General features: G+C 44.4%; 1 protein-coding gene across 1 annotated transcript; it reads right to left on the minus strand.

The window, feature by feature from the left end:
• Window positions 1-2,164: 2,164 nt before the first annotated feature.
• Window positions 2,165-26,634, minus strand: LOC130485405 (protein NPAT). Its single transcript, XM_056858591.1, has 19 exons — window positions 26,578-26,634; window positions 22,069-22,187; window positions 21,358-21,418; window positions 20,934-20,936; window positions 20,179-20,251; window positions 18,906-18,946; window positions 17,948-18,178; window positions 17,334-17,415; window positions 16,763-16,907; window positions 16,123-16,214; window positions 15,942-16,029; window positions 14,865-14,964; window positions 13,558-13,686; window positions 10,387-12,006; window positions 8,118-8,233; window positions 7,926-8,028; window positions 7,616-7,679; window positions 4,731-5,853; window positions 2,165-2,343 (listed from the first exon to the last, which is right to left on the minus strand). Exons 1-19 carry the CDS (start codon window positions 26,612-26,614, stop codon window positions 2,266-2,268), a joined length of 4,305 nt encoding a protein of 1,434 aa, XP_056714569.1. The 5' UTR covers window positions 26,615-26,634; the 3' UTR covers window positions 2,165-2,265.
• Between the last annotated feature and the right edge of the window lie 755 nt (window positions 26,635-27,389).

Genomic DNA, 27,389 nt, shown 5'->3' on the forward strand with positions numbered 1-27,389 from the left:
TTGGAATGCTGCCATAAGGTGCCAAGGAGAGAAGTGCTTAACTCTTCAACATTTCAGGCAGAAATTGTTTAATAGATTTCCTTTTAAAATGAACATATTCTATAAAAATATTTTCTTGCATACATAAAGCATCACTGCATGACTGAAGGTAAGAGCCTACTGCTGCGGGGGCAGCTGTTGCTGAAGAAACTTTTAAAAAATCTGCACAGCCAATCAGAAGCCCTGCTGAGAAAAAGCCACATCCAGCTTTCTCAAAACACTCGACAGGCACCATGTTGAAAATCCCTGGAGTAGGCAATACTTTGATAGGCCCATGGTCTGAGTCGGTATAAGGCAGCTGCATATGTTCATAGTTCTTCAGAGGCAGGATTTTAAAATGACCCACATTCAGCTCTAATATGGCAGTGGGGGCACCATAATGTCTAGCTGTGCCCTGTAATTTCTGATTGGTTCTTAAAAAAAAGTAGCTTGTGTCAGTAGCAGTCATTTGAGATTTCAATCCTAGAACAATCAGGTCATTCTTTACTGCTCCTGGCCCACATAGTCCTGCAAGCAGCTCCAGACTGTACTTGCATGTTCCCCCAATGGTAACATTGGACAAAAGGCACGTGACCTAGGCCTGCTTTGTATATTTAAACACCCCCTTCTCTTCTCCAAAACATTGCAGACTGGGCTGTATAGTTTCTTTTTTAAAGATGACATTTTTCTGTCTCCAGTATTACAGGACTTCCACAATTTCTCTCAATATACACTTAAAAAAAAAAGCTGTCATTAACAACCTCCCAAATCCCCCGGGGGGTAACCTATCCAGCCCAACTATGTTTCAAGAGTTTAAAAGCACAGGGTATTTAGGGATGCAGTTAGGGAGGGAGACTGATTAACCTTAACCGAGAGCTTGTTTTAAGGCTTCTTCTCCCCCTACCCATTTATTACAAGTCGTTGACAGGGGTGTGTGTGTTTCGTCCAACACCCTGCTGCTTGTCTTTTCCTAACTGGCACTTACAAACTGTGGTCTGTTACCAACAAAACTAGTACATTAAACCAATTTGGTGCACAAACCATGATTTGACCTCCAAGTGAAGTCACTGCCTGACTTTGTAAGAACCAAAATGAAACCAATTTAAATTCTGTTAATAAAATGCCTTACTAGGTGATATAAGCCCAGTACTGCAGGCAGGGGCCACTTTTCAAAAAGCAGCAGAGAATACAGATGGCTAAATCCAAAATCCCAATCCAAAGGGATGGCTAACTAGAGCCCTTTTTAGAAAGCTAACAATTTGACCACTGTCATATGAGGCCACCAGCTAAGATTTTATTCCTCATGTGTGTTTCCAAAGAGAATGGGAAGAGGGACAAACCACAGCACAAATTGCTAAAAGTTCTGCTTAAAGTAAGAGTCTCAACTCAAGATCTCAGGATAAAAAAAGCCGATGGATGTAGTTGAAAGTACCAGAATCAACTTTGGCAGTGGAAAGAGCCATCAAGGCACAGATGCCTTATGGCAACCCCATAGGGTTTCCAAGGTAAATGATGAACAGAGGTGATTGGCCATTGCTTGCCTCCTCATAGCAGCCCTGAACATCCTTGGTGGCCTCCCATACAACCCTGTTTAGCCTGGGGCATTACTTCAGGAACCAACCAACTTTAACGAAGACAAAAATAAATTGACTGTTTAAGATTGACAGGTGTTATCAGAAAGTTGAAAAGTTTTTATTGTAACATTTAACTAGAGGGAAAGATACGTAGAACAGGAAAAATAAATTCCCCATACAAAAGTAGCTGAATTTTCATTTTTGTAGTTTAGCTATCCATTGAAGACTTGAGAAAACCACTAACTTTCCCCCAACTAAACCCACAGTCTGAAGCTTAGTTGCAGATTCTGTGACCTCAAGTATAACCCCTTGGAAGCAAGTTCCATTGATTTTAGTGGTATCAACATTTAAGTATGTTTCAGATATGTAGATTTAGCAGAAAACAGCCAGTGTCTGCTGTCAATAAAATATTTTGTTTTAAAACTTCAACATCTGTACAATATTTACAGCAACCAAACACCTGTGCAAACTTAGAAGATGGCCTCTGTATTAAGTGCTCTCTCCAAAGCAAGTTCACCAACTTGAAATTCTATTGATAAATAGCAACTCCCTTCAGAAACCCGTGTGATTTTCTTTTACAAAGTGAAAACTTCAGTTTTCCAAGTGTGCAGCATACAATTTGATTTCCTTAAACTCACCAGAGAGCAACATGATCTGAAATCAAGACAGTTCATTATTCATCATAATGCAACGATAACAAGAACTTATCCACATCCATTCCAGCAGGAAAGGAAATCGGCAGCTTCTTCTGCTGAAAGAAAAAAATATATATTTGGGTGCTTAAATATTCAATACATACACATAGCCCACTGTTCATGAAAATACTATATAACTATGTAAAAATTAACATTGTCTAGTGTTTGAGGTAATCTTTAAACACCTCCCCTTAGTCTCCTGAAGAAGCCTACGAGCATTGAGAACACAAATGAAGTAGAGGTCAGAATGCTGGAATAGAATCCGGAATACCAAGGTTCGAATCTCCATTCTGTACACAGAGGGATCTTGAGTCAGTCACTCACCCTCAGGGCTGCTGTGGGGATAAAATGGGATACAGTGGGAGAACTATGCATGCTATCCTGAGCTACTTGGAGGAAGGCCAGAATAAATGCGTATACATAGATAAAAACGCCTCTAATGGAATTTGTATGCAAAAAAATTAAAAACTAAACACAACAGGTTGAACCCAGGGAAGGAAAATTCCTCAATAAGCGAAAGGGGGTCACTGAACCTGACCCCATCTAACAGTCCTTCCCCAGAAGGTACAACATAATGTGTTGGATCCTGTGACGCATGAGTGGAAAGGATATGTTCTTAGAGCAACAAGTGCACCAACACGGTATTTAATGAAGTAATGTGCACACAGAACAACAGCATGTGCATAAGATGCTTCATATGATCCCATTTAGTTCTGAAATTTTATCAGAATAATGTCTGGTAGGGATCTGGATTTCAGGAAAGGCATAAATGTTATTTGGGGGTATTGGGAGGAAGGCTGGAGTGGCTGTTTTTCCAACCAAAACTAGGGAACCTAGTGCTGCTTGTCCACTAAAGATCACCCAAGTTTCAAGCAAACTGAACCAAGAGGCCCAATTCTATGTGCCCTGAACAAGGTGCCCCACCCATCCTACTTGTCTCCATGGTTTCTAATGGGGGGCAAATTCAAGGAAGCCAATAGCCAAACACACAAGACCACATCCCTAACATCTCGCCCAGGTTAAAAAAAATGTATAGCGAGGATACAGTCGCTTTCATCTAGCACAAGCAGACAACAAGGAGTCATTTTAGCACTTCCGTTTGCATGAGGACTGTTGTGGAGGTGGATATATTCTATGGGATCCAAATCAGTATTTGGAATTATCTGTCCAATTACTATTGACATGCTAACATTTTACACAGTAGACAGGATTCTGGGTTTAAACGGTCAATTGGTAAATACACCAATTTTCCATAGTTACACTCTCACCACCAATGAATCATGAAAAATCATCCAGTATAAAACAAAATTGCATTTTCATATACTGGCAACAACTGGCAAAGTGAACAGGAATGTTTCTCCAGTGTTCACAAACATGATCAAGACAGTTGCTTGATCACATTTGTGAACATGATGGAAAGACACCTTTTCGGTTACGGTGCTTTCCAGCAAGGAGCAAGAATAGATGGCTGTTTCTATGCCATATGACATTGCTGTACGAGGTACACAATCCGCATCATACTATTACACTAAAAGCTGTTGTTATCCAGCATTCATGAGGAATAGGTATTACTGGTTAAACAAATAAACTGGATTCTTGATCTTATTCTTCCGCCTCACCTGCTACCCAGAAGAAACCACAGTAACCAAACCCATATCCTTGGAAATGCCATGCCGACAGACCCCAACCCTAGCAGGACCCTTACACTTCCCCTGAGGCCACAGAACTGTCCTAACCCAGCAGGCAGATGAGCAGACCAGCAGCTTAAAAGCCATCTGAGGAAGTCAACTGGCCTCAACTGCAGCTGTAGGCATCAAGCCAGGCAGCTGGTGAGGAGCCCATGGAACAACCACCTGAAGACGTGGTGGCTGGAGAGCAAATCAAATCATCTTTATTACAGCCAAAGGCCAGCATAAAATATACATCCTATGATAGAACCATACAGCTCCCACTTAACATCTCATCCATGCTTACTAGTCTGAAGATTTATCCGTAAGATCTTTGATCATCATTAATCCTTTCCGTTTCCAACAGACATAAGAGCAAAATTTTGCTGCGGCGTGAGAGATAAAAAATCACCCTATCTTTCAGTAGTTATCCTACCAAAGAGGCCTCGGAGGTGTACTGAGATAGCAGGGAAGTAATTAAACAATTTCTGGCATCATCATGTTCACAATGGAACAATATACATGCTAGCGTCTCCACCATATCCACAGAACAAGAACATTTGTGTGTCTCTCTTGGGCAATGAAGAAATCTTCCTGAAAGTACAGCTGATGGAAGGGCATCAAATAGGGCCTTAGAGAAAGGCCCATCTTAATGTAGGAGAAGTAATTGAGGTTAGTGGCTGGAGGGCAACACCGGTTAACTGCGTTTTCTGGATGCTCAAGTGCCAGATAATAAAGCTTTTACCGTATGTTTAAAATGAGTGAAGTCTGCTTACCTTTGCTTTCTTCTTTTTTAATGGCACTGTGAAGTTCTGAGGGTCCTTTTTGCTGGCAGTCCGAGAATTTCTCTCACACTCTACCCCGTCATCCTGTTTCCTTTTTTTTGCTGTGTTCCTTAGAGGCCTAAACTGTTGGGCATTGTCTTTGAGGGGTGTATTCGTACTTGTCCTTGCAATAGCTGCTCGCGAAAGTATCATTAACGTGTGGGCAGCCATGCTAACACTGTTTTCACTGCCCGTCTCACTAGCTGGGCTACAGGCTGGCAGGTCAGGGGTCGCTGGAGGGACCATGATCCTGGGCGTAGTACTATCCTCACTATATCGTTTACATGTTGGTGTCCTTATCATATCAAAGGTGTCCTCTGAGTGTCTATCCCCAGTTCCAGAAGGGGTACGGGGTACTGGCAAATCCCCGTTTTCAGGAAGTTTTGTGGCAGGGCTATGCTTCTGAATGTCATGGAGAAGCTCCACGGCTTGTTTGGTTAACGGGCTGGTCAAGCAGTGGGCTTGGCTAGGAGATTTTGTTTGGTCCTTAGGCTCCTTCGAAGTCAAAACTCCCGAATTTTTGCTATTTGCATTCAGTGGGAACCCCGGCTTTTTAGTAGGCTCTTGTGCAGGTAAGCCGTTCTTCTCAGCATGAAGGTTAATACTTTGTTGGCCGTTGGACAGGGAAGCCACTTCGTGGTTAGGACTTTTTTTGTCCACACCTCTTTCGAGCTCATTCTCTTTATTGGCGGTCTGCTTTCTCAACAGGTCGGAGGCCAGTCCTGGGCCAGACACCTTCCTCTCAGACTGGGCTTCTTTCACAGCCGTGCTCCGATTAGTGATGTCTGGCTTACACAAAATTCTAGGCAACGTCCTCTCTCGCTCACGTTTGCTGGGCTGGGTTTTAGCAGACAAAGGTGCTCCACTGGGAGAATGCCCAGAGAGTAAAGAGCTTTCATTCCTTTCTTTCTGTGAAGCTGGAGGGCTCCCTCCTGCACCACCCAGAGCGCTGTCAAAGCAAAGCACTCTTCTGTGGCTTCCGCTTTGCTTGGGACTGGAGCTTTTGGTGTCAACAGCAACAGCCTCTAGCTTCTTTCTCAAGTTGGCACAAGCATTCCTCTCCGACTTCCCAGCCCTGAAAGAAAACACACAGTTTGGGATATTTGGGAGATCATGCAGCTTTCTCTAGCACAAATCACCTTCAGTTTTTCTTTGTGGGGAAGGGTTGGCACTGTTTTTTGAAGCTATTGCTGTGGGTCAAACAAGACGATATTTTCATCTTCAGGATCCCTGAAGCCTTTTTCTGTCCAGAGGTCAAAGCCGCCACTTTGAGGAATAGAAGGATTAACCCTTGAACACATGAAGCTGCCTTATACTGAATCAGAGATGCCAGGGATTGAACCTGGGACCTTCTGCATGCCAAACAGATGCTCTACCACTGAGCCACATCCCGTCCCCAAGAGGGACGGGGTTAGAAATTTGCCCCGCCTTCTACTGAGCTTGGAGGTGTGCCTGACCTCAACATGCTTGTGCATGTGTGAATGCACCCACCAGTCCTCCAGCATCGGGGGTGGAGGCTTAGTAGCGAGCTCACGAAGCAAGGGTGGGGAAGCCCGCTTACACATGAACACACGAAGCTGCCTTAAACTGAATCAGTACCCTTGGTCCATCAAAGTCAGTATTGTCAACTCAGACCGGCAGCGGCTCTCCAGGGTCTTAGGGTTTCTGCCCTTACACAATTCTGCACCTTCTTGAAGCTGCTATTTGTCCCATGCTGAGAGTACCTGTAATTTAACCTGCAAATAAGAGCTTTGAGAAGATGGCAAAGCGATTAAATGGGAAAAATAGGGTTAACACCCCTCTTCCCTGGAGTCTCAGCTGGAACCTCTTGACTCAGCTCCCCTCAAAACTAAAATAAACGTGGACGGTCTCTGCATAACTGATCTTCTGATAAATGGTCAAAATTGGTCCTGAGTGTTGTAAGGCTGCTGGGCATGTTAGTAAACCATATTATCAAACAGGGGAGCGGCGGTGGCTCAGTGGTAGAGCATCTACTAGGTATGCAGAAGGTCCCAGGTTCAATCCCCGGCATCTGCAGTTAAAGGCACTAGGCAAGTAGGTGATGTGAAAGACCTCTGCCTGAGACCCTGGACAGCCACTGCTGGTCTGAGCAGACAATACTGACTTTGATGGACCGAGGCTCTGATTCAGTATAAGGCAGCTTCATGTGTTCATGGTGATTTAGGAAGGATATCCTACTCTTCATCCAGAGTCCTGTTGAACGGTTCAACTTCTGTTTTCATTTTCTTGCCATTTCAAAAAAGCATGAACAACAATTTATTATATATGTATTACTTAGGCTTATGCCTAAGAGGGAGAACATATTCAAATAATTAGTTGCTTTACTTTTACAAACACTAATGCTGGAAGTATATTTGTCACTATTTTAAAAATCTGAAGTTCTCTGAACAGATGTTACAAGCGCGAGAATGTTACGGATGCAAGAAAGCTTCTACTCACTACGCACGTCTGATGCTGTAGCCAAAATCTTAACAGGCCACCAGGGGCAATGAAGACAACTGCTGTGTAGGAAAAGAAACAAGGAGGCCCCAGTACTTTTCCCTTTACAGGAACTGTCCAAACTAATCCTGATCAGACACACACATGAAGAAAAGTACTGTATGAACCAAGTGATCACATGGTCACCAGCAACTCCTGCAACCACAGTGGCTAAAAAAAAGTACCATTGTCAATATTAGAAACAGCTGCCAGCCGCATCTGTGATTGGTTAGTTCATATGCTTGAGGAATGCCTTCTTGGGGACACCGGGAGCCAAGAAAGATACTGCATAAAATTGCTCCTTGCTTAAAAAAAAAAGACAAAGAAAAACTGCTGACCTTTGCACACGAGAACCAGGACGATTTACACGATCTGACCCATTCTGATCCATTTTTAGCTTTCCTTTAAAAAAAGAGAGAGAATGAGAAAACATTTTTTGAAGAAAAAACGAATCAGCTGTCTTCCATAATGGCACCCAACTGTGCAGTACAAGTTAAGTGTCCTATTTGCGGTCTCCTAACAATATACTAGCCTTAACTTCCAGTGATAAGAGTTTCTGGGGAAGGAAAAGTCCGTTAAGCTCAGTTCTCCCAGGAGTGCCGTCTGGTGCAGAATTACAGAACTTTGCTCAGCATCCTGCTAGCTTACCAGCATTTGACTTGCCTCTCGGGAATTTCTGAGATTTGGGAGGGAGAGGTAATTTCGGAACACCTCCACTGCATAGAGAAGTCTGTACAGGCATGTGCAGGATCTTGGGGAAAAAATGAAAGCAGCACAGTGAAAATCTTCTCGACATTTTGAGCTGGAAAGTTTTATGCTATTAAGACTGTATCATTTTACCTGACGGGAAGGATCCGAGAATGCATTTCCACTTTGTCCCATTATAGATACAGGAATCATTCCCACCATTCCTTGCAACACAGGCTGCACCGGAGATGTGATTATAATGGCAGAACCTAAAAATTAATGGACTTGCAGGTCAGTAACAGCTTTTACTTTTTTATTCATAGAGATTTCAGAGACAGTCTTCCGCCACACTAATTAAGAAAGGCCGAAGAAGGGTCTGAATGCATATTACCTCCTCCTCCCAAAACTGCATACATCTGGTCTAGTAAGCTGCCCAGATGGAAGATGATCCAGGAACCACGTGTAAGCAACTTTAAGCTCTTTAGAATACAGATGTTGCAAATGGATATCCAGATAGCCACACATTTAGCTACCGGGCTGACAGATGCAACAGAAATGGGCAACACCCTCCCCATACAGTGTATGAATAGCAGGTACAGACTGGTCTCTAAAGGGTGGCTCAGGCATAAGCTCTTCCATGTGGACTGGCATAGCATATCCAACAGTGCTGGTTCTAGGTTTTGAGGGGCCTTGGGCAGGCAGTGCCCAGGGGCCTTGGGCAGGCAGTGCCCAGGGGCCTTGGGCAGGCAGTGCCCAGGGGCCTTGGGCAGGCAGTGCCCAGGGGCCTTGGGCAGGCAGTGCCCAGGGGCCTTGGGCAGGCAGTGCCCAGGGGCCTTGGGCAGGCAGTGCCCAGGGGCCTTGGGCAGGCAGTGCCCAGGGGCCTTGGGCAGGCAGTGCCCAGGGGCCTTGGGCAGGCAGTGCCCAGGGGCCTTGGGCAGGCAGTGCCCAGGGGCCCCCTTCTGCCCACCACCAGCCCCCCATGCTTCCCTTTCCACATACCCACCTGTCCCCTCTACCAGACTGTGCATCCTTCCCTCACTTACAAGCTCTCCCCCACAGTCTGCACCGCTTTCCCATCAGCACTGGCTGATGTGTTGCTTCTGTGCTTGCCAGGAGTGGTGCAGCGCACCACCCACATGCACTTCCTCGTCAATGTTGGGGAGATGAAAGCATGGGTGGTCAATCACTTCCAAACAATTGGGCAAGTGCACGTGGGGGGTGTCAGCAGCACTAGGGCATTTTCAGGCAGAGCTCCTTTGCTCTTCTTCTCTCTGCCTACATGAAAGCCAGCATGGTGTAGTGGCTAAGAGCGGTGGTATGGAGCGGTGGACCCTGATCTGGAGAACCGGGTTTGATTCCCCACTCCTCCACATGAGCGGTGAACGCTAATCTGGTGAACTGGGTTGGTTTCCCCACTCCTACAAATGAAGTCAGCTGGGTGACCTTGGGCTAGTCACCGCTCTCTTAGAACTCTCTCAGCCCCACCTACCTCACAGGGTGTCTGTTGTGGGGAGGGGAAGGCAAGGTGATTGTAAGCCGGTTTGATTCTTTCTTAAGTGGTAGAGAAAGTCGGCATATAAAAACCAACGCTGCTTCTTCTACCTGGCCAACCATCTATTGCAGCAGTCTAGAGCCTCACAGAGAATTCTTACTCGTGTAAAGTCTATCTCAAGAAAGGGGATGGAGGCTGCCTGGCAACCAGCAGCCCAGTTACCCAGTTCTTCTAATTATCTGGCAGCAGAAGGTGGCACGGGACACTGCCACCATCACACTCTCAGAACAACCCATGGTAGAAGGGGTGTCTCGGCCCAAGGCAGTGAGGAGATTCAGAAAGAAAAGCTCCGGCCTCCTATGATTCCTGGATGGATTTTCCACTTCCGTTTGGTGCACCCACACGTTGCCCATAATGTCTGATCTTAGTTTGGCCAACAAGCCTTGCCAGATACCCGCTAGCTGTATCAAGGATATGTAAACTGCTTGTACGCTCTCCCAGATGTTACAAACAATGTTATTTTAATGCTTCTATGGACTATTTGGTTTTTGTAATCTTGTTTTATAACTACGGTGTGGTAAATGCCTAATAAAGGTGATGATGATGCCTTGTCAGTTGCCAAAGGAGGCACAATCCGCTCAACCCTGCTTCCACTGCCCAACACTGGGGTGAAATCAAGCATCAACTAATAGTAATTAAAAACAAGTAGACAGCAGCAATGGAGTCCTCCATGTTGTTATCCCCTCCCTAACACACGTCTAGAATTGCTGGACCCCAGGTCTATCAGCTGCTATAATTTTCCATTTGGCTATCACCCACGATTATCTTCAAGTGAGGGGCACAGTAACCTATGCACGAGCTCACTTTAAGACTAAAGCAAACAGTTATTAGCTAAAAGCAGCAAAAGTCTTAGTTATAACCACTAGTTACCCTGGGAAAAGTTTGGAGACAGTGGTGGGTTCATGGCAAACAAGCTGTTGGTTCTGGGAGGCGTCCGTAACTGCTGTGCTGTCGGGACCTGCGATGCGAGGGATGTTGAATTGCCTGGCAACACGACTAAATTTGATGGAATAACATTTGTACTCAGAGCTGTTGTCTCAGTCACACAGGTTGTGATATAGACACTGCTGGAGTTGCCAAAAGACGTGCTCGTGCCTGGCATCAGCTGTATAAATCCCCCATCCTTGGCAACACTGGACGCCCCAGCAACGGAAAATACGGCGCACTCTTCATTCTGAGCGTTGAGCGTACCCACGACAGAATCTTGAGCTCTAATGATGAGAAGATTCTGTTCTCCCAAAGCTGACTCCCCCGTTCTTTCAGTCTCTTCTGGATTTACTAAGCACCTGGCTGGTCCCGTCACCCTGGCTGGTGACTTTGCTGGAGAAGACAATATGATAGTTGGCAAATTATCTCCCGTGATGCTGGAAACGGCACTGTTCAGCTCAGCATCTGATGAAAGGAAGGGGTCGTCACTGATGATGATTTTTAGGGAGACGATACTGGAGGGATCTTCGTCAGGGGCTTGACTACTAGATGAAATGCTGCCTTCTGCTTTGGTCCCTGGACTTGATTCTCCGGCTGGCTCTGGAGGAGGAGAACAGCAAGTGGTGGCTGCGGTGGGATTGCTTTCCACAGGCGTTTCTGAACGTTTCTCGTTGTCAGAAGACAGAAAAAAGCTATCAGCATCTGGTTTTGTAGAAGATGATGGCTCCTGCCTTTCTACCAGTGTCGCCTCAGAATCTGCTGATTTACGGTTTTGGTATTTGGAACAAGACTCTTCAAGCACAAGCTGATCCTCAGAATGCACACTGTTGGAAGTATCTACCACTTCAAGTTGGAGCTCTATTGCAGCTGGATCTGGTGCATCGACTACAGACGCTGTAATGGAATCTAATGTCGATTTATTCTGATCTTGCAAGTTGGAGAGAGTAGGACTGGTGGGATTTTGCTGACTGGGAGCAGGAAGCAAAGGAGATCCTTGAGCTACCACCTCCACAGTTTTATTTGACTCTTCCAAATGGTGAGAGTCGGCTACATTTGTTCCTTCCGGCATCTCACTGTGACCAGAACAGAGAGGAGAGAGCAATTTTGCATTTTTCTCAGATAATATATTATCAGGAAATGAACAACACTCAGCTCTTTCTGAGAGGGACTTCTGTTGAGCATCCAACTGATCGTACTGCAATTCAGGTAAGCTTTGGACATCCTGATGCAAAAGACCCGTTTCGGTTTCCGTATCTATTCTACTTGATGCTGTTTCTTGCTGTTGGTAAGAACCTGCATTGTTTACATTGAACTCGGGTGCGGAAACATGATCTGGCTCAGTTTCAAAGGTAGTTTTATGCTGGGGCTGTTGGCTATCCAATCCTGTTTCATCTGAATCAGTTTCAGTCCTCACTTCAGAGACCCCTTGAAATTCTCCACCCATTATACTTTGCATCTTCAGATGTTCCTCCAGGATCACATCATTGCCACCAGCCTTCAGGATACAAGTTGCCTCTTTGGAATGATCTCCTGTGTAGGACAATCTCTCTTGAGAAGCACCACCTGCAACAGAGTTTCAGTAAGTTTGGTAAACTAGCTGCCTGCTTGCACCCCTCAGAGGACCCATGCAAGATCAGAACTTAACACCACGGCCTGAAGAATCTGCTTTCTACCCTTATAACTTTTTTAAATTTTGTAACATCCAGCCCGATGAAGAGTTCAGGTGAGCTCAAAAGCTTGCACAATGTGTTGTGTCACTTTGATTGTTCTTAATAAAAGATATTACTTGGGTTTTATTTTCTCTTGGTTTGATAGGAGACCATAGCTCTGCACTCTGGGGCTTACAATGTTTAATTTAATAATTTATTTACGGCTATTTGCCAGATAAAACAGACAAACCTTACAAAAAATGCATTTTCAGACCAAGTCTAATCTCAGTATAAAATACCAGGTTATACATTTTCTGAATTAGATCGGGGGAGTACTCTAAGGTGACATTCCTTGAGGGCAACCGCACAGTATTTAGCCAGCTGAGAGGTAATTGTGGAATTATCACCCAACGAAAACCTTTTTGCCCAATTACCCTCTCCTCCAGCGCCCATTTTCCCGATGAGGGGTTCAATAATTTTGGAGCGGGATGTCTTGTTAAAAGGGTATCTGAAAAAGACATGTCCATTAGTCTCCAGTTCCCCTGAGTAACAGGGGCAGTCTCTCTGCCCTAGGGACCTTCTTGAATTTCCTGGCTTGCAGCGTTTTATTTCTTTTAAAAGCCCTCTTATCATTAAAAAAACAGATTCCCAAGAGAAACAGTTAACACAGAACACAATAACTAAAACTCACAGTAAAAACAAATACAGCCTCATACTGAAATTAAGATCATTCCAGTCTTCTGCCTCAAGGCGAATCAATTCAAAAACAGAAATGCAATTTCCTTCCACTTTTACCCATGACTATAAAACTCTCTATGGCTGAGATTCAGGAATTAACTAAGCCCATGCACTTAAAGTTAAGTTTTGTGCTGCTGTCTTGCAATTAATATGTCATTTATGCTCCAAAGCCAACTGCTGGCAGTAGCAGTCTTGAAACCATCTATATATCTGTTTCTCAAGTGTGGCCCCCATCTGAAGGTATCTGCAGATCTGGGCCACACTGACACTAAACAGATTTTCCTAAGGACTTGGGGGACTCCCCAGGTTTGCAGAAAAATCTGACATTAAAAAAAATACACTGGGGGGAGAAGTAGAAAGGGGAGTAGGTTGTCAGAGGAAGGGTGGGGGCAAAAAAGATAGGGGTTAATAGATAAGGGGAGAGGGGAGAAAAAGGTGGGGAAGACTGACTGAAGGAGAGGGGGAGAAAGAGGAAGAAGATTGTTAGAGAAGGGGGAGAGGGAAGGAAGCAGTGGTGGGAAGGGGATGCACCCTCCCCGCAAGTTTCTTGCGGGTCCCCACCTGTAGAAGAAGAATATGCAAATATTCAGAATAGTGGACCCTACAGATCTGTTCTCTTGATAGCACAGCAAACCTTTCCACCAGAGGAAGGCTTTGGTGTCAGGGAAGAGGAGCACAGGATCCAACCCAGATAAAAAAACCCAACGTTTTAGAAGCAAGTTCTTACTAATTTCTTTTGTTCCAATATAGCTTTCAAGTGCTTGCAGGTTTTCTTCATCCACCAACATGGTATTCTCTTCCCCTCCACTCTGAACAAGCATGTTATGAGAAGCATTTTTTATACCCTTGGTTTTACCTATTAAAAACAGAAAAGAAAGCGTAACTTTGGTGGGGGTGGGGGTGAGGGAATAATGCAAGTGAGTCAAGGTCTAGATGTTGAACTGAAAGAAAGGTACAAAAGTTACTCATTAAATCTTACTGAGAATCAGGAACATTTCTGTTTTCATTACCATCACTCTTAAAGCCATTCTGGCCACTGGCAGCAGTACAGAAATGATCAATGATCCATTCTTTCCACCTGGCATTCCGCAAATTCTAAGTTAAATATGAATCATGCCCCTCAGCTGTTGTGCTGCCCTTTCTGGGTGGGAGAAAGATTTCTGCTATGAATCAGCACCAATATTTAATAGTTACCAGACATAAATGCATAAACATTGAATAATTCAAGGTCTGATAATTCTCTACAGAACTGTTGACTGGTAACCAACTGTAGGAAAAATCTCTTTGTTGCCTAATAGAAAAAACCAAGCAGACCACTGTGATGAAACATCCTTCCCCCATAAAAAGCTCAATGAAGAGCATGATACAACCACCATTAAATTCCAGTGATTTAAACACAAGAGAAAAGTACATATTTAAATCTCAGTTCAGATATAACACAAAACCATGGCTTTAAGCTTCAACACAATCAATTAAATCCTGGTCACCACAACAAATACTGCTTTAATTTCCTTCTTTCTTTTGTTGGAGGAGGAGTGTCACCAGAGAAGTAGGATTAAACCCTGTAAGGCTCCTGTCAGCTCCTCAGTTGAGACACCCCAATTTCCTTTTAGTTGTTTTGAACTTAATCTAGTTTGAATTGGTTGGTCTGTTACTCTTTCTCTTGAGAATATTGTGCAGGAATAAAACCTCTGTACGCACAGACACAAAAGATCCTTTGTTCATCTGGCTGGAGACCCTGTAACAAGCTTAATTTCCCCCTCTCTAGGCCCAGTTCAGATATCACACTAAACCTCGTTAAGACGAACTACAGTTAATAAACCAATTTCCAATTCTGTTAGTGAAGTTACTTTAATTCATCCATGGTTTCATACAATGCCTTAACTGAGCCATGGTCTCTTCCTGAAATACACAGAATTTTAAAACGCCTAACTCTCTCCACATAGCTGCTTCACCTTCAAAGCTACCCACCATTAAAATTCATGGTTTATGTTATTTTCGATATACAGAGAAAAAGAGTGTGCAAAGTCATACCGAAATCAAACACATCAAAGAGTCCTTGAAATGCAGGATCCGACTCTGTTTGCTCCAGAATTTCCCGGATGGCCTCCTCAGTCATGTGAATCTCACCCTGCTGTTTTAAAACAATCAAGCAATTCGTTTAAATATAAAACCAGTTTCCTCTAAAACTAGTGCTTGTTCCTAAGGCTGCATTCAGATGTGACAACGAAGCAATGCAATGTTTAAAAAAACCAAGTTTACTACCAGGTTTGTGTGCATGCCTTGCTCCTCTCCCCACCTGGCATGTGGAGTTAGTTAAGATTCTCCATGGGGGAGGAAACGTAAGAAGGGAGGTATGCACGCAAGCAACAACAAGCTGGGTTCATGAACCCCCTCAATATCAGCTTACTGGGACATCTCAAAGCAATGTCAGAAACGCATTCCTGGGAGCTAAGATATTTGATTTCTGCTAAAAAGCAGAAGGAATTCTTCAAACAGATCTCGTCTCAGTGTTAGAAGTTGAAACGATGCTACAGATGTAACGAATACTGGAGCCCTTTCCCTACCACCCACACACCTAGGAGCAAGGCACATCAACTGCCATGCCAGTGCACAGAAATCAATGTGCCAGAAAGAGGAATGTTCAGAGGCAGTCAGCCTCTGACTCCCAGTGCCAGCAGGAAACATCAGGGGAAGGCCTCAGCCTTCAACCTCTAGAACAGGGATGTCCAATCTTTTGGCTTCCCTAGGCCACATTGGAAGAAAAAGAATTGTCTTGGGCCACACATAAAATACAGTAACACTAACTATAGCTGATTCAAAATCTTTTAAGTAAGTTTGCGACTTTGTGTTGGGCCACATTCATAGCCGTCCTGGGCTGCATGCGGCCCAGGGGCTGCAGTTTGGACAAACCTCCTCTAGAGGAACTGGTTGGCCACTGTGTGAGACAGGATGCTGGACCAGACGGACCACTGGTCTGATCCAAAGAGCACCACCCAAAAAAACCTCTCGCATACAGTTCACTAAAAATAGTAACACCAGATACTCTTGCTGATATGGGGCAAATCAGCATCATCATTTACATTTTATGCATTGCATACTAAACCTTACTTGGAGACCAAGGAACTCATCAATTGAAGACTCTTGTATTGTAGGGCCACTCTCTGGTTGCTTTGGAGTCTGAGAAATAGCACCATCGCTGAAAAAGAAACACACACAGAGTTATAAAATATTTAGTACAGACTTCAGAAATAGTGGTGATTTGGAATAGGTTTCAAATGGGATCTGTTACCTGCCCAAGAATTTGTTAATATTTTCAGCCAGCTTCTCCTGAAGACATTTGTTGCTCAGAATTTTCTCCCTGGCATTTTCAATAACCATTTGCTACAAGACAAATTTGAAGACCAAATCATTTTTTTTATCATTAATAAGAAAACAATTGTTTTATCAGTGCAAGGGATCCATTCCTTTTCCAACATCTAAACTGGAATTACAAAAAAGGGGACTTGGAAACATTTATGCTATGGCTGATCAATGCACAAGTACTCCCCACATGCCAGCTCTCTGCAGCACATTTCGTACATCCAACTCTCAAGGATACTCTCACACAATTAAACCAGAGGAGCAAAGATAGGGCCGAATTCCAAACTATGTACATTTTAGAATGACACAGCAACATCGAAAGTGGATGGTAACGTCAGTGCTGCAAAATCCTGTGGTAAACTACACTATCTAGTCACATATTTGTCATGCATCTGAAGCGTGCAGCTCACAGCTGCTCCATATTAGCATCAGTCCTTCTACCTAAATTCTAAGGTACTGAATCTGATAGTCTGTCCGAAGAGGTAATTAGAAGTTACACAGAAAAGGATCTGTTATTGAAGCTCCTGACCCCTTTCCTTTTATAAGTAGTCATTTTCCATTCTGCTTACAGGGAAATTGCCATCTATAAGTTCTTCAAGTGGCTCACTTTCTTCTTCCATGGGTGAACTCTCTTCTTCCACTGTAGGAGAATCCTCTGCGCTACTATTCGACGACTGTGGTCCAGAGGGTATGTTTTTCTTCTTTTGGGAGTCACTGAAATATTTGAGAAGTTCGTAAGGAATGGAGAACGAACTGACACAAAGTGACATGGACAGCATGAAGACAAGAGCTTAGCAATTCATGCTAAACACATTATTTTCCAGTTCTCAGTTGGAACGTTGTGGTCTTACTGAGATCCACATCCATTACAACATTTATTATGATTTTTCTCAACAGTTTGCATTCTAGAGACACTAGATTCAATGTGGAGGGTAAAACTGAAGGGAAGTGACTCTGCACAGGTTTGCATACAAGGCAGTGGGAAAGCAGGAAGAATCAAGTGAGAGGTGTAAGCAGAGCATCCTATGCCCTCTCTCCACGTGATCGATCTGTGGACTTCACTGTTCAGCTAACGTTGCTGAACTTCGAATAAACAAGGGATGCATAAAACTGCAACCCAAGCTGGAAACTAGCATCTACCTTCTTCGTTTTCCTGGAGACATCGTACTTGAGTGAAGCTTCTGTTCTTGAACTGCCGCAGAAACTAAACTGAGAGAATCTCCTGCTTTAAAAGAAGATACCAGTAATAATTTTCAGCAGCAGAAAATGACAAGAAATGCCTACATTGTGGGGATGCCCCTTCCCCCCCCCCCAAATCTTCATTCTCCTTTAAAGCAGCAACTGACTACACGGTTTTAAGTGTCTTATGAGGATTCAAACCTTTTCTTGTTTTTAAAGACAGTGGAAACTGAAGTAGCCCTTGGGAGTCTTATGAGAGAAAGCCATGCTTGTTATGAACACATGAAACTGACTTATGCTGAATCAGACCATTGGGCCATTAAGGTCTGCACTGTCCACTCAGACTGGCAGGAGCACTCCAAGGTCTCTGGCAGAGGCATTTCACAATGCCTACCATCTGTTCCTTTTAACTGGAGATGCAGAGATTTCAACATGGGACATTTTGCATGCCAAACAGGTGCTCAACCACTGAGCCATGGCCCTTCTCCATTAGTCATAATTCAGCTGAAGATTTTTAAGCCCTCTCACCTGCAAAAAATAAACAAACAAAAAGATGTGCATCAAATTTCACTCACTGTTATTGCTGTTTTCCTGAGCTTGGGGCTGGTGTGCAGATGCAGCGCCTGATCTTGTCTGAGCCTGACTTGGAGTTGCAACTGGATTAAGAATGACTTGCGTGGCTGTCATTGGAGCACAGCTCAGCTGTCCTGGCTGAAGCAACAGACATGATGATCCAGAACTGGACGAGGCTGACGACTGGAGACACTTCTGCTTTTTCATATCTGCAATTGTGCTTCTTGTGCGGCCTAAGAGAAGGTTTAAAATTAAGTTATTTACAACATGTAAATTAGCCAAGCAGCCATCTCGACAGACCGTTAAAGCTGTATTTTTACTACTCAGATGACTTTACAGCAGAGCTGAAGTAAAACCAGTTGCTCCTCTGCCTCTGAAGCAATTTTTCAGCCAAATCGGGTATACAATTAGTTTTGTTGCCAACTGGATTAGGCATTAACTGTAAAGAGAGAGTGGGAAAGCCTAGTTGTAGACGATATTGTGGAATCACACATGAACTTCAGGGGCACTGAAGAGCCCTTATTGCCTGGGTCCCTTCCAGATCAAGCTAACAGTTGCAGCTTCAATGCTCAACCTTTCTGAACAGGAATTCTGAAAAGTTTACCTTGCCAGTCTGCTTGGTAAGGGGATGAGGACAAACCCACAATAAATGTTAACTACAGAGAAATGTTTTTAAAGTTGTGTGTGGGCAGGGAAGTCTACACCAGTACACACCCTACTACAGCATTTTGCCCCATCTCTATTGGGCTACATACATTAGTATTAAGTAATTACAATGAAAATGTTTTGGGGAAGGGGGTCTTATGACTTGTTAAGACTGAAACGCTAAGCTTGCATACTTAGAAGTAAGTCTCCCTGAAATCTCTGGGACTTACTTCCAAATAAATGTGATTCAGATCAGGCGAAGACTTACAAAGAGTAATTTCATAGAACATACAATCATAATTTTCTGATACATACCCCTTTGGTAAGCAGAAAACGCACTAGAATTCTGCATGCTCCTGGAAAAAAAGATTGACAAACTACATTAAAATACACTATGCCATTGAATGCAGAAGATACTTTTAGTTTCATATGTATTGGATGGATGACAGTCACGTAATATTGTTTGTGTAGGATGCAAAACAAATGCAGAAACAAATTCAAAATCAATGTAATATATCATGGTTATACTAAATTCTGAACATGCCCCCCCAAAAGTTAATAAAATAACCAGGCAGAATATAGCCATGTACAGAGAAGGGAGATTTTCCTACAAACCTAAGTGAGAGAGATTGGCTGCCATCTTCGGAGTTGCCTAGCAACCCCCAAGGTGCACTGGCAGAGAGGAAGGCTGCATGAAGGGGCAGTAGACACTGAGTGCCAGTGACGTCTGGGCTGGGAGAAAGCCCGTGGATAGTTTGGTGGTTGGCAGCTGCTAAAACCAACGGGCACTGCTTGGGGGGAGCAACAGGTGGTAAGCGCCAGAGATGCCTGGCCTGGCAGAGAGCCAGTGGCCAGTCTAGTGCTCATCAGCCCCCCAAAATCTATGGGCACCGCTGGTAAGGAGGGGGAGAAGATTGCAGCTGGAGGTCCCTCCCAACCCACACACACACACACAGTCAGCACACAGTGGCCACCTCCTCTAGCTACCACTGTCTTTCCCCCCTGGTGGCAAGGAGGAGGGAGCCCAAGAAAAAAAAGGTACTGGGTGGGGGGGGGGGGCAAGAGGGATCCAGTGTTGGGAGAAAATGGTAGAAGGAAAGAGATTAGCGTAGGAGGCAGTGGGATGAGGAGAGTGGAAAAAGGTGGCCAGGTGGGGAGGAGATCAGAATCTGGAGGAGACCAGGCATTAAATTTCCATGCAAGTTTTTCATGGGTCCCACTTGTATATCCCATGTATTTGTACATGTACAATTTGTGGGGAGTTGTAGAAATAACTGTCATTAAAATTGTATCAATTACCTAGATGTTAGCTATCTACATTTCACAAACACTTTAATCATGCACAGGTCAAGACACCTTTCTACCACTCCTTTATTTGGTTGTCTTGATTTGATAAAACACCCCAAAACTTCACAATCACTTCAAGAGCTAATAATTTAAGGTTATCAGGGAGATTACATCAATCCAGCGACCACCACAACACAACCACGCTGGCAAACAGGGAGGAGACCTTTAACTCCTTTCATTAGTAAGTGAAAGCAGACTCCCTGAGAAACATGGGCTAGTATTTCCATTCAAAACAAGTTACCTGATCTGAGACAGTGTGTAGTCCAACTTCTTCCACAAGGACGACATCATTGCAGGAACATCATGTGGAGTTTCTTTTTAAAAAGAAATCAAACACAAACTTGCATCAGATAAAGGAAGAAACTGAGACTGGAAAGATAGAGAGCCATATGGAGAGACTGCACAGTCGGTAAGACCATGGGGGCTGAATCCACAGAAATCCAAATGGAGAAGAGCTCAGAAAACGAAGGTAATTTTGCCACCTCCTCTTTTTCACTGCAGCCCCCTGGGCTCACTGAAAAGCTACTCCTGAGTGTTAGGCAACTCTCAGGAACAATGAGGGAGGCTGCAGTAGGAAGGAGGAACTGGCAGAAATCAGTCCGTTTTGTGTATTAGTGGAAGGGCACTTATATGCTTGGGCAAACCAATAAATGGGATAATGCTTACTGTCATAAAACCCTGCTCCTTTTAGTATATATAATTTGAGGGGGGAGGTGAAAATCTGAGGAATGTATTAACTAAAAGAAGAAATGTTTACTCGGAAATGAGTCTCATTAGCTTCAGTGGAGCTCACTTCCTAATAAGCATGATAAGTTTTGCATCCTTGGTGATTTAATTTATGTATGTGTTGTCCCCCCCTCCCCCAATTTCGGCTTCCCCCCTTTTAAGTTCTATTCTGTTAATAAATGTCATCGTGGTGCTATGTGGCCTGCTGCACAAATATTTATGGAAAACCAAATTACAAAAAAGCTATTTAAACAAATAGATTTCCTGCACCTTCTTAAATCTGGCAGTTCACATAGCGAGAAGTTATGCATGCTAAATATGTCATCTTTTCTTAACCACATTTTGATTTTCACAAAACAGGCAGCTTACCACGGCTTAAACAGTGGCACCGCTCATGGAAGCAAAAACCATATTATTAATCTGCATTATTGTAGCCACAACATAACAATCCACACCCAGTTGAACAACAGTTTCAATTACACCCATTTATAGCTTCCTTGAAGTCAACTTTACTCAAGACAGTTGGATGAAACTACTTTGTTTCACTTGCTTGTTACTTCGAGCCAAATACTGGAAAAAGAACCGTGTGGGGAAAAAATCATCATATAAGAGGGGTAGGACCTTTGTTCAGAATCAAAATAGCCAACACCCGCCAGCAAATCCTTGCATTGCCCAAACCGTTCTCCCTACTTACCTTTTGTTTTCATTGCTATGTACTCATTCAGGATGGTGGTCAAGTTTTTTCCAAACAGAGACTGCAGAAGAGAGAACATTGTTAAAGCTAAAGAACTTCCAGTAATAACATACTGCAAAAGGTCAGCTCGGCAAAAGAGTAGTGACCACAGAGATACCATGGTTGAAAATCCATCAAACAAACTATTTTCAAGGGGAATCCATTTTCATGGTAGAGAATACAGCTCTTGAAATGAGCTCAGGTTTAATATACCAGTTTCACTTGGAAAATTTCACTGTTGCATGCAAAGGTTATAAAAATGGGACAAATACGCTCTCAAACCGAAAGGGTTGAGCTTAAAAACATTAAATTTTCAAATATATGTTTTCATATGGTGCACAGTAAAATTAAAAACACAGGGCCCATATAGTAGGTTAGTAATTCACAATAAATAAATACATAAAACACATACACAGTAGATGTATAACAATACAATGACAAAGTAGGACCAGACGCGTTTCGGCTTTATACAGGCCTTCCTCATGAAATTGTAATACAGTACACATCCTAACAATCAAATTTCATAACGCAAGGTGTAAAATACAAACAAGCCCTTTTTGTAAGTCAAACACACTGTTTGATGATTACACATCCTTCGGTTTGGATTCAACATTTTTGTTGAGTTTGTTTTTCCGCCCCCCCTTTTTTTCATTGTTACAAATACGCACTCACCAATAAACAAGCTGGAACAAAGCCATCCCCTGTGCAGTGCTCTGCATACTCTTTTAAATCTGAGCTTTCCACTATAAATGTTCGGCATGTGGTCAAAAGTTTCTCTTGCTGTAAATACCCTGCAACAGACAAAGCAAAAGTTTTTTTGCTACATTATGCGTCACTGTGACTAAGGGGAAAAAAGCCAGAGGACTGATATACCAAACAGATCGTTTATTGGGGAGGGGCCATGGCTCAGTGGTAGAGCATCTGCTTGGCACGTAGAAGGTCCCAGGTTCAATCCCCGGCATCTCCAGTTAAAGGGACTAGGTGAGTAGGTGATGTGAAAGACCTATGCCTGAGACCTTGGAGAGCTGCTGCTGGTCTGAGTAGACAATACTGACTTTGAGGGACCAAGGGTCTGATTCAGTATAAGGCAGGTTCATGTGTTTGGCTCAGTTCAGACATTGTGTAAAGCCATTGTTTACATATGCTAACTATAGTTAGTGCGACTGTATGATAGGGTTTGTCAGACCAAGACCTGAAGCTAGACTGTGATGTTTATTAACTAAGGTTAGTCTTAACTACGATTTTGCATGATCAATGAGTGCAGGAATGCTAGTTTTATCTTGGCTTGTTCCTCAGTGATGCCCTCCTGGGCAACAGAGAAAAGGAGATGAAACCAGCACCTGTTGAGGCAAACCAGGATTTGAACGGTCATTTGTGAATGGAGTCCTGAGTTCACAGACTAACCACAGCTAAAATAAACCATTGTTTGATGAGATGTTTGAACTGAGCCATGTTTTCAGAAGTGCAATCCCATGAAATGTGATGAGCAGTTTTTAATATTGAAAAAAATGAAGAAAACTATAAGAAAAAGCTGCTTATACCATGTGAAAGAGAGCCACGTTCTCTTAGGTTCTGCTTCATTTATACCTTGCCTTTCCCCTCAATGGGGACCTTCTGCTCCATTTTATTCTACAACCCTGTGAGGTAGGTTACACTGTGACTGGCTCAAGGTCACTCACTCAGCAAGCTTCCATGGCAGAGCGGGGATTCAAACCTGGGTCCTCCCAGATCCAAGACCGACACTCTTAACTGCTACTCCACACTTCTGGATCAATGCTAAGAATCATATTCTAAGAACTGAGAATTTTAAGTTAATCAATGACAGGACCACCCACAGCACGAAGTTAGTCAGAAGGTGAGTATGATTTCCGTATTCAAAATGCACTTCGTATCCAACAAAAGACTATCGAAGACCCCTTTTCCAGTCTTTTCCAAATTAATAACGGAGAAGTGAGATCACACCTCTCTGCCCTGCAAAGAAGACGGGGATTTCAACAGACCACATGCGTGCAGAATCCAATGCATTACAGCCTAAACAGGTTGTTTTATAGCAATCAACTACACAACTGGATTCTACACACATTAGATTTACATAGGAACATACTATTTCAATTTTTTGACCACACAATATCCAGCAGTTCTGGGACACAGAAGTGTCCACTGGATGGGGAGGCGCATGTCCCAAATCCAGGTTATGGAGAATGTTGTTTCATCCAGGCTAAAGCTAGATTCCAGATCAGGAAAATTTGACGGTATAAAATGGTGCATACACCAATGGCTTGGGACCAGATACTTCAGATCTCTCCCTTTTCAGAGGGCAAGAGCTGTAACATCTTTGCTATTTCTCTCTTTACGCCATCTTCTGGGGATGATTCTGCCAATAGTGCTGGCAAGCAAGAAAGCAATAGCTGCTCGTGGTACCAGTTCAGCATACAAGTGCCAGTCGCATACCAACTACGCTGTACTCCAAACCCCACATGACCTTGCTTGACAACTTCATATTAGATATTAAACAGTATATCAGGACAAGATGGTGTGGAATACCACCGCACAAACACCACAGGGTCAAGCAATTATTTCTCAGCATTACATTCTGGTAATCGTCTGAGAGGTAGGAGCAGAACCTCTGGAGCTCAGTCCCTCTCCATTTCAGCTAGTCATCCCAGAAGGGAACCATGGTTGATGGTATCAAAAGCTGCTAGAAGGTCCAAGAGAATCAATAGGGTTGAATTCCCTATTTATTTCCTGGCAACGTTATCAGTTAGGGTGACCAGGGCAGTTTCAAATGCAGGCCTGAAGCCAGACTGAAAGTCCAGGTAATCAGTCCCCTCCAAGTAAGACTGGAGCTGAGCAGCCACCACCAGCCTGAGCACACTGCCAAAAAAGGGGGATATTTGCTACTGGCTGACAAATGTTTCAGCCATCCAAGTCCAGAGAAGTCTTCTTCAGGAGGGGCCTCATCACCATCTTCTTCAAGGCAGTAATTCCCCCTCCCTCAAAGAAGCATTAACCACAGATGGAACACAGACTGGCAGCTCCTGCTGGCTCACTATTAAAAGCCAAAACAGGGAGAGGCGTAGGTAACCAAAGTTGTAGGCTGTACACCTCCAAGCAATCTGTCCACATTTTCTGTATACAACGATTAGAAGTCATCCAAGCAAGTGCCTGGACTGTGCCATGTCTCCATTGACAAAGTTACAGGAATAATAGTGCCTAGTCAGGATCTCGTCAGATCTCAGAAGCTAAGCAGGGTCAGCCTAGGTTAATATTTGGATGGGAGACCACCGAGGAATACCAGGGTTGCTATGCAGAGGAAGGCACTGGCAAACCACCTCTGAGTCTCCTGCCATGAAAACCCCAAAAAGGGGTCGCCATAAGTTGGCTGCGACTTGATGGCACTTTACACACACAGTTCAGAATAGGATCCATAATAACTCTGGAGGTGGGCATTCAATTAAACTGTTGGGAAATAGGTACAGGACCGATTGAAGGAAATAGTTCTTATCACAACAAGCAACTAAACTGTGGAATTCAATGCTAGTGGAGATAGCTATGGCCATGAGCATCGATAACTTTAAAGGGGGACCAGACAAATTCATGGAGAAGAGGTCCAATAATGATGACTAGCTAAGGTGACTGAAGAGACTCCATATACACAGGCAGCAAACCTCTAAATACCAGTGCTGGGAGGCAGGCCCAGCAGAAGGCCTTGGCCTCTATGCCCTGTTGGTTTGGTCCTCCAGAGCAACTGGTTTGCTACTGTGTAAAAGAGTGTGGACTAGATGGATTAGTGGTCTGCTCCAGCAGGCTCTACTTATGTTCTTATGACCTCCACCCCTGAGGAAGTTACAAGCCACAATGAGCCTAAATTTCACCTGTTAATGGCTGGTAAATGACACAACATCCAACCACATCATCCAACTCTAAATCAAAACTGAACCCCAAATCCAGTGTGTGATCTGCCATATGGATGGGTGACTACCGTAAATGCATTGCGACAACAATATATCTTTCAAGGAAGCCATGACATCTGGAGTTCCAGCAGTTAAAATGTACTCATCTGCTTGCAAAAAAAAAAGCATACATGATTTTGAATCACACAGAACTTTTCATCTGCCTGGGCAATTCTGTGTAGCCCTAATGCTACTTAGCATTATATACACCTTTCAGAGTTGAAAGCACTTCCTGTGGATTGTTACGTTGCAAATGACACCCTACAAAAACCGAAAGCCAACATTACTACAGATGAGGGAATGACAGAAGCTTGTTTAAAAGCCCCTGTTAAATTCATGTCAGCCACAAGATTTGAACAGGGAACCTCACCAATTAGCCACCGGCTATACCCCACCATGGCTACCTGCATTTCCATAGTGGTGAGCACGATCAGAAGCTCTGCTCAACGTCCAGCTGTTACTGCCATCGGATAAGATACCCCACCACATAATACTGACTGTCCACATGATACGGACTGTCCATACTGAGAGATAAGGTGTGTGTGTGAGAAAAAGACTTTAGAAAAATCAAGATGGAGAAGAAATTAAGTACCCAACTCCATCACTATTTTCTTCATTTCTTCCAAGAAGAAAAAGAAAACTAGAAGAAGAGCTGGTATTTATATGCCAACTTTCTCTACCACTTAAGAAAGAACCAAACCGGCTTACAATCACCGTCCCCTCCCCGCAACAGCATGAGGTAGGTGGGGCTGAGAGAGTGTGACTAGCCCAAGGTCATCCAGCTGGCTTCTTGTGTCAGAGTGGGGAATCAAGTACCCAACTCCATCACTATTTTCTTCATTTCTTCCAAGAAGAAAAAGAAAATTAAAAGAGCTGGTATTTATATGCCAACTTTCTCTACCACTTAAGAAAGAACCAAACTAGCTTACAATCACCGTCCCCTCCCCGCAACAGCATGAGGTAGGTGGGGCTGAGAGAGTGTGACTAGCCCAAGGTCATCCAGCTGGCTTCTTGTGTCAGAGCGGGGAATCAAATCCAGTTCACCAGATTAGCCTCCGCCGCTCCAAACCACCGCTCTTATAACCACCACATCAGTCCGGGCACCCAGCAGTCCTCTTCCCCCGACATGCCCTACCTGGAGGCCCCGAAAAACAAGCAGACAGTGAGCCAAAGGGCATTGCCCCAGCAGCCCTCCTCGAAAAGGAGCGAAGGTTTCCCGATGGCTTACCTAGCACCAAGCGAGCCACGTCGGAGGGCAGCAACATGGTGAGATGGGGGGGGTGTCCCCCCAAGAGGAGCGACGGTGGCGGGCCCCCAAGAGGCGATTCTCCCGCCCGTCCCGCCTTCCCGAGCCTCCCCGACGACAGAAACGCGCCTAAAGCTCCCCACAGAAGCGACTCTCACTCTTCGCCCCGCCCAGCAACTTCCGGTATCAGAAGTCACAACAAACTTTTTTTTCCCGTTTCCTGTGAGGACGGTGATACAGGTGGGGAGAGGAGCATGTTCCATAGAGGGGAAGCCGGGGGGATGCATAGAGCGGCGCGTGGCGTGGACTTCCGGTAAAAACTGAACGCGGCGGTTGGCCGCGAAGGGCGCCGCCTCTGTCCCTTGGCCTCTCTATGGTGATAGCGGGGAAACCGGCTCGGTTTCAGGCCGGAAGTGTCCTTATTCCACACACGCGCTTACTCTATCTCTGTGGAGATCCCGCCTCAGTTTGCTCTCTCGCTTTCTGCCCTGAGTGGGGGGAAAGCGGTGAGGCGACGCAGGTAGGGCGCGCGGCTGAGGTCGGGAAGGGGGGGGGCGGCGCTCGCTGAAGCGAAGGAGGGAGCCGCGCGGGTGCCTTTCGGGTCCGCTGAGAGTCCCTTGCGCGAGCCGGTCGCTCCTCAGCCTAACGGTTCTCCTTCTCCCCTCCCTGGGCGGCTTTTCTCTCGTGACCGCGAATGGCCTGGCTGCTTTCCTTGATCACCGGTGAGTTTTGCACAATACCGTCCGAATCCAGGGTGAGATGGTGATAAATATTGTCGAAGGCTTTCACGGTCA

The sequence above is a fragment of the Euleptes europaea genome, chromosome 12, assembly GCF_029931775.1.
Source record: "Euleptes europaea isolate rEulEur1 chromosome 12, rEulEur1.hap1, whole genome shotgun sequence".
Taxonomy (NCBI): domain Eukaryota; kingdom Metazoa; phylum Chordata; class Lepidosauria; order Squamata; family Sphaerodactylidae; genus Euleptes; species Euleptes europaea.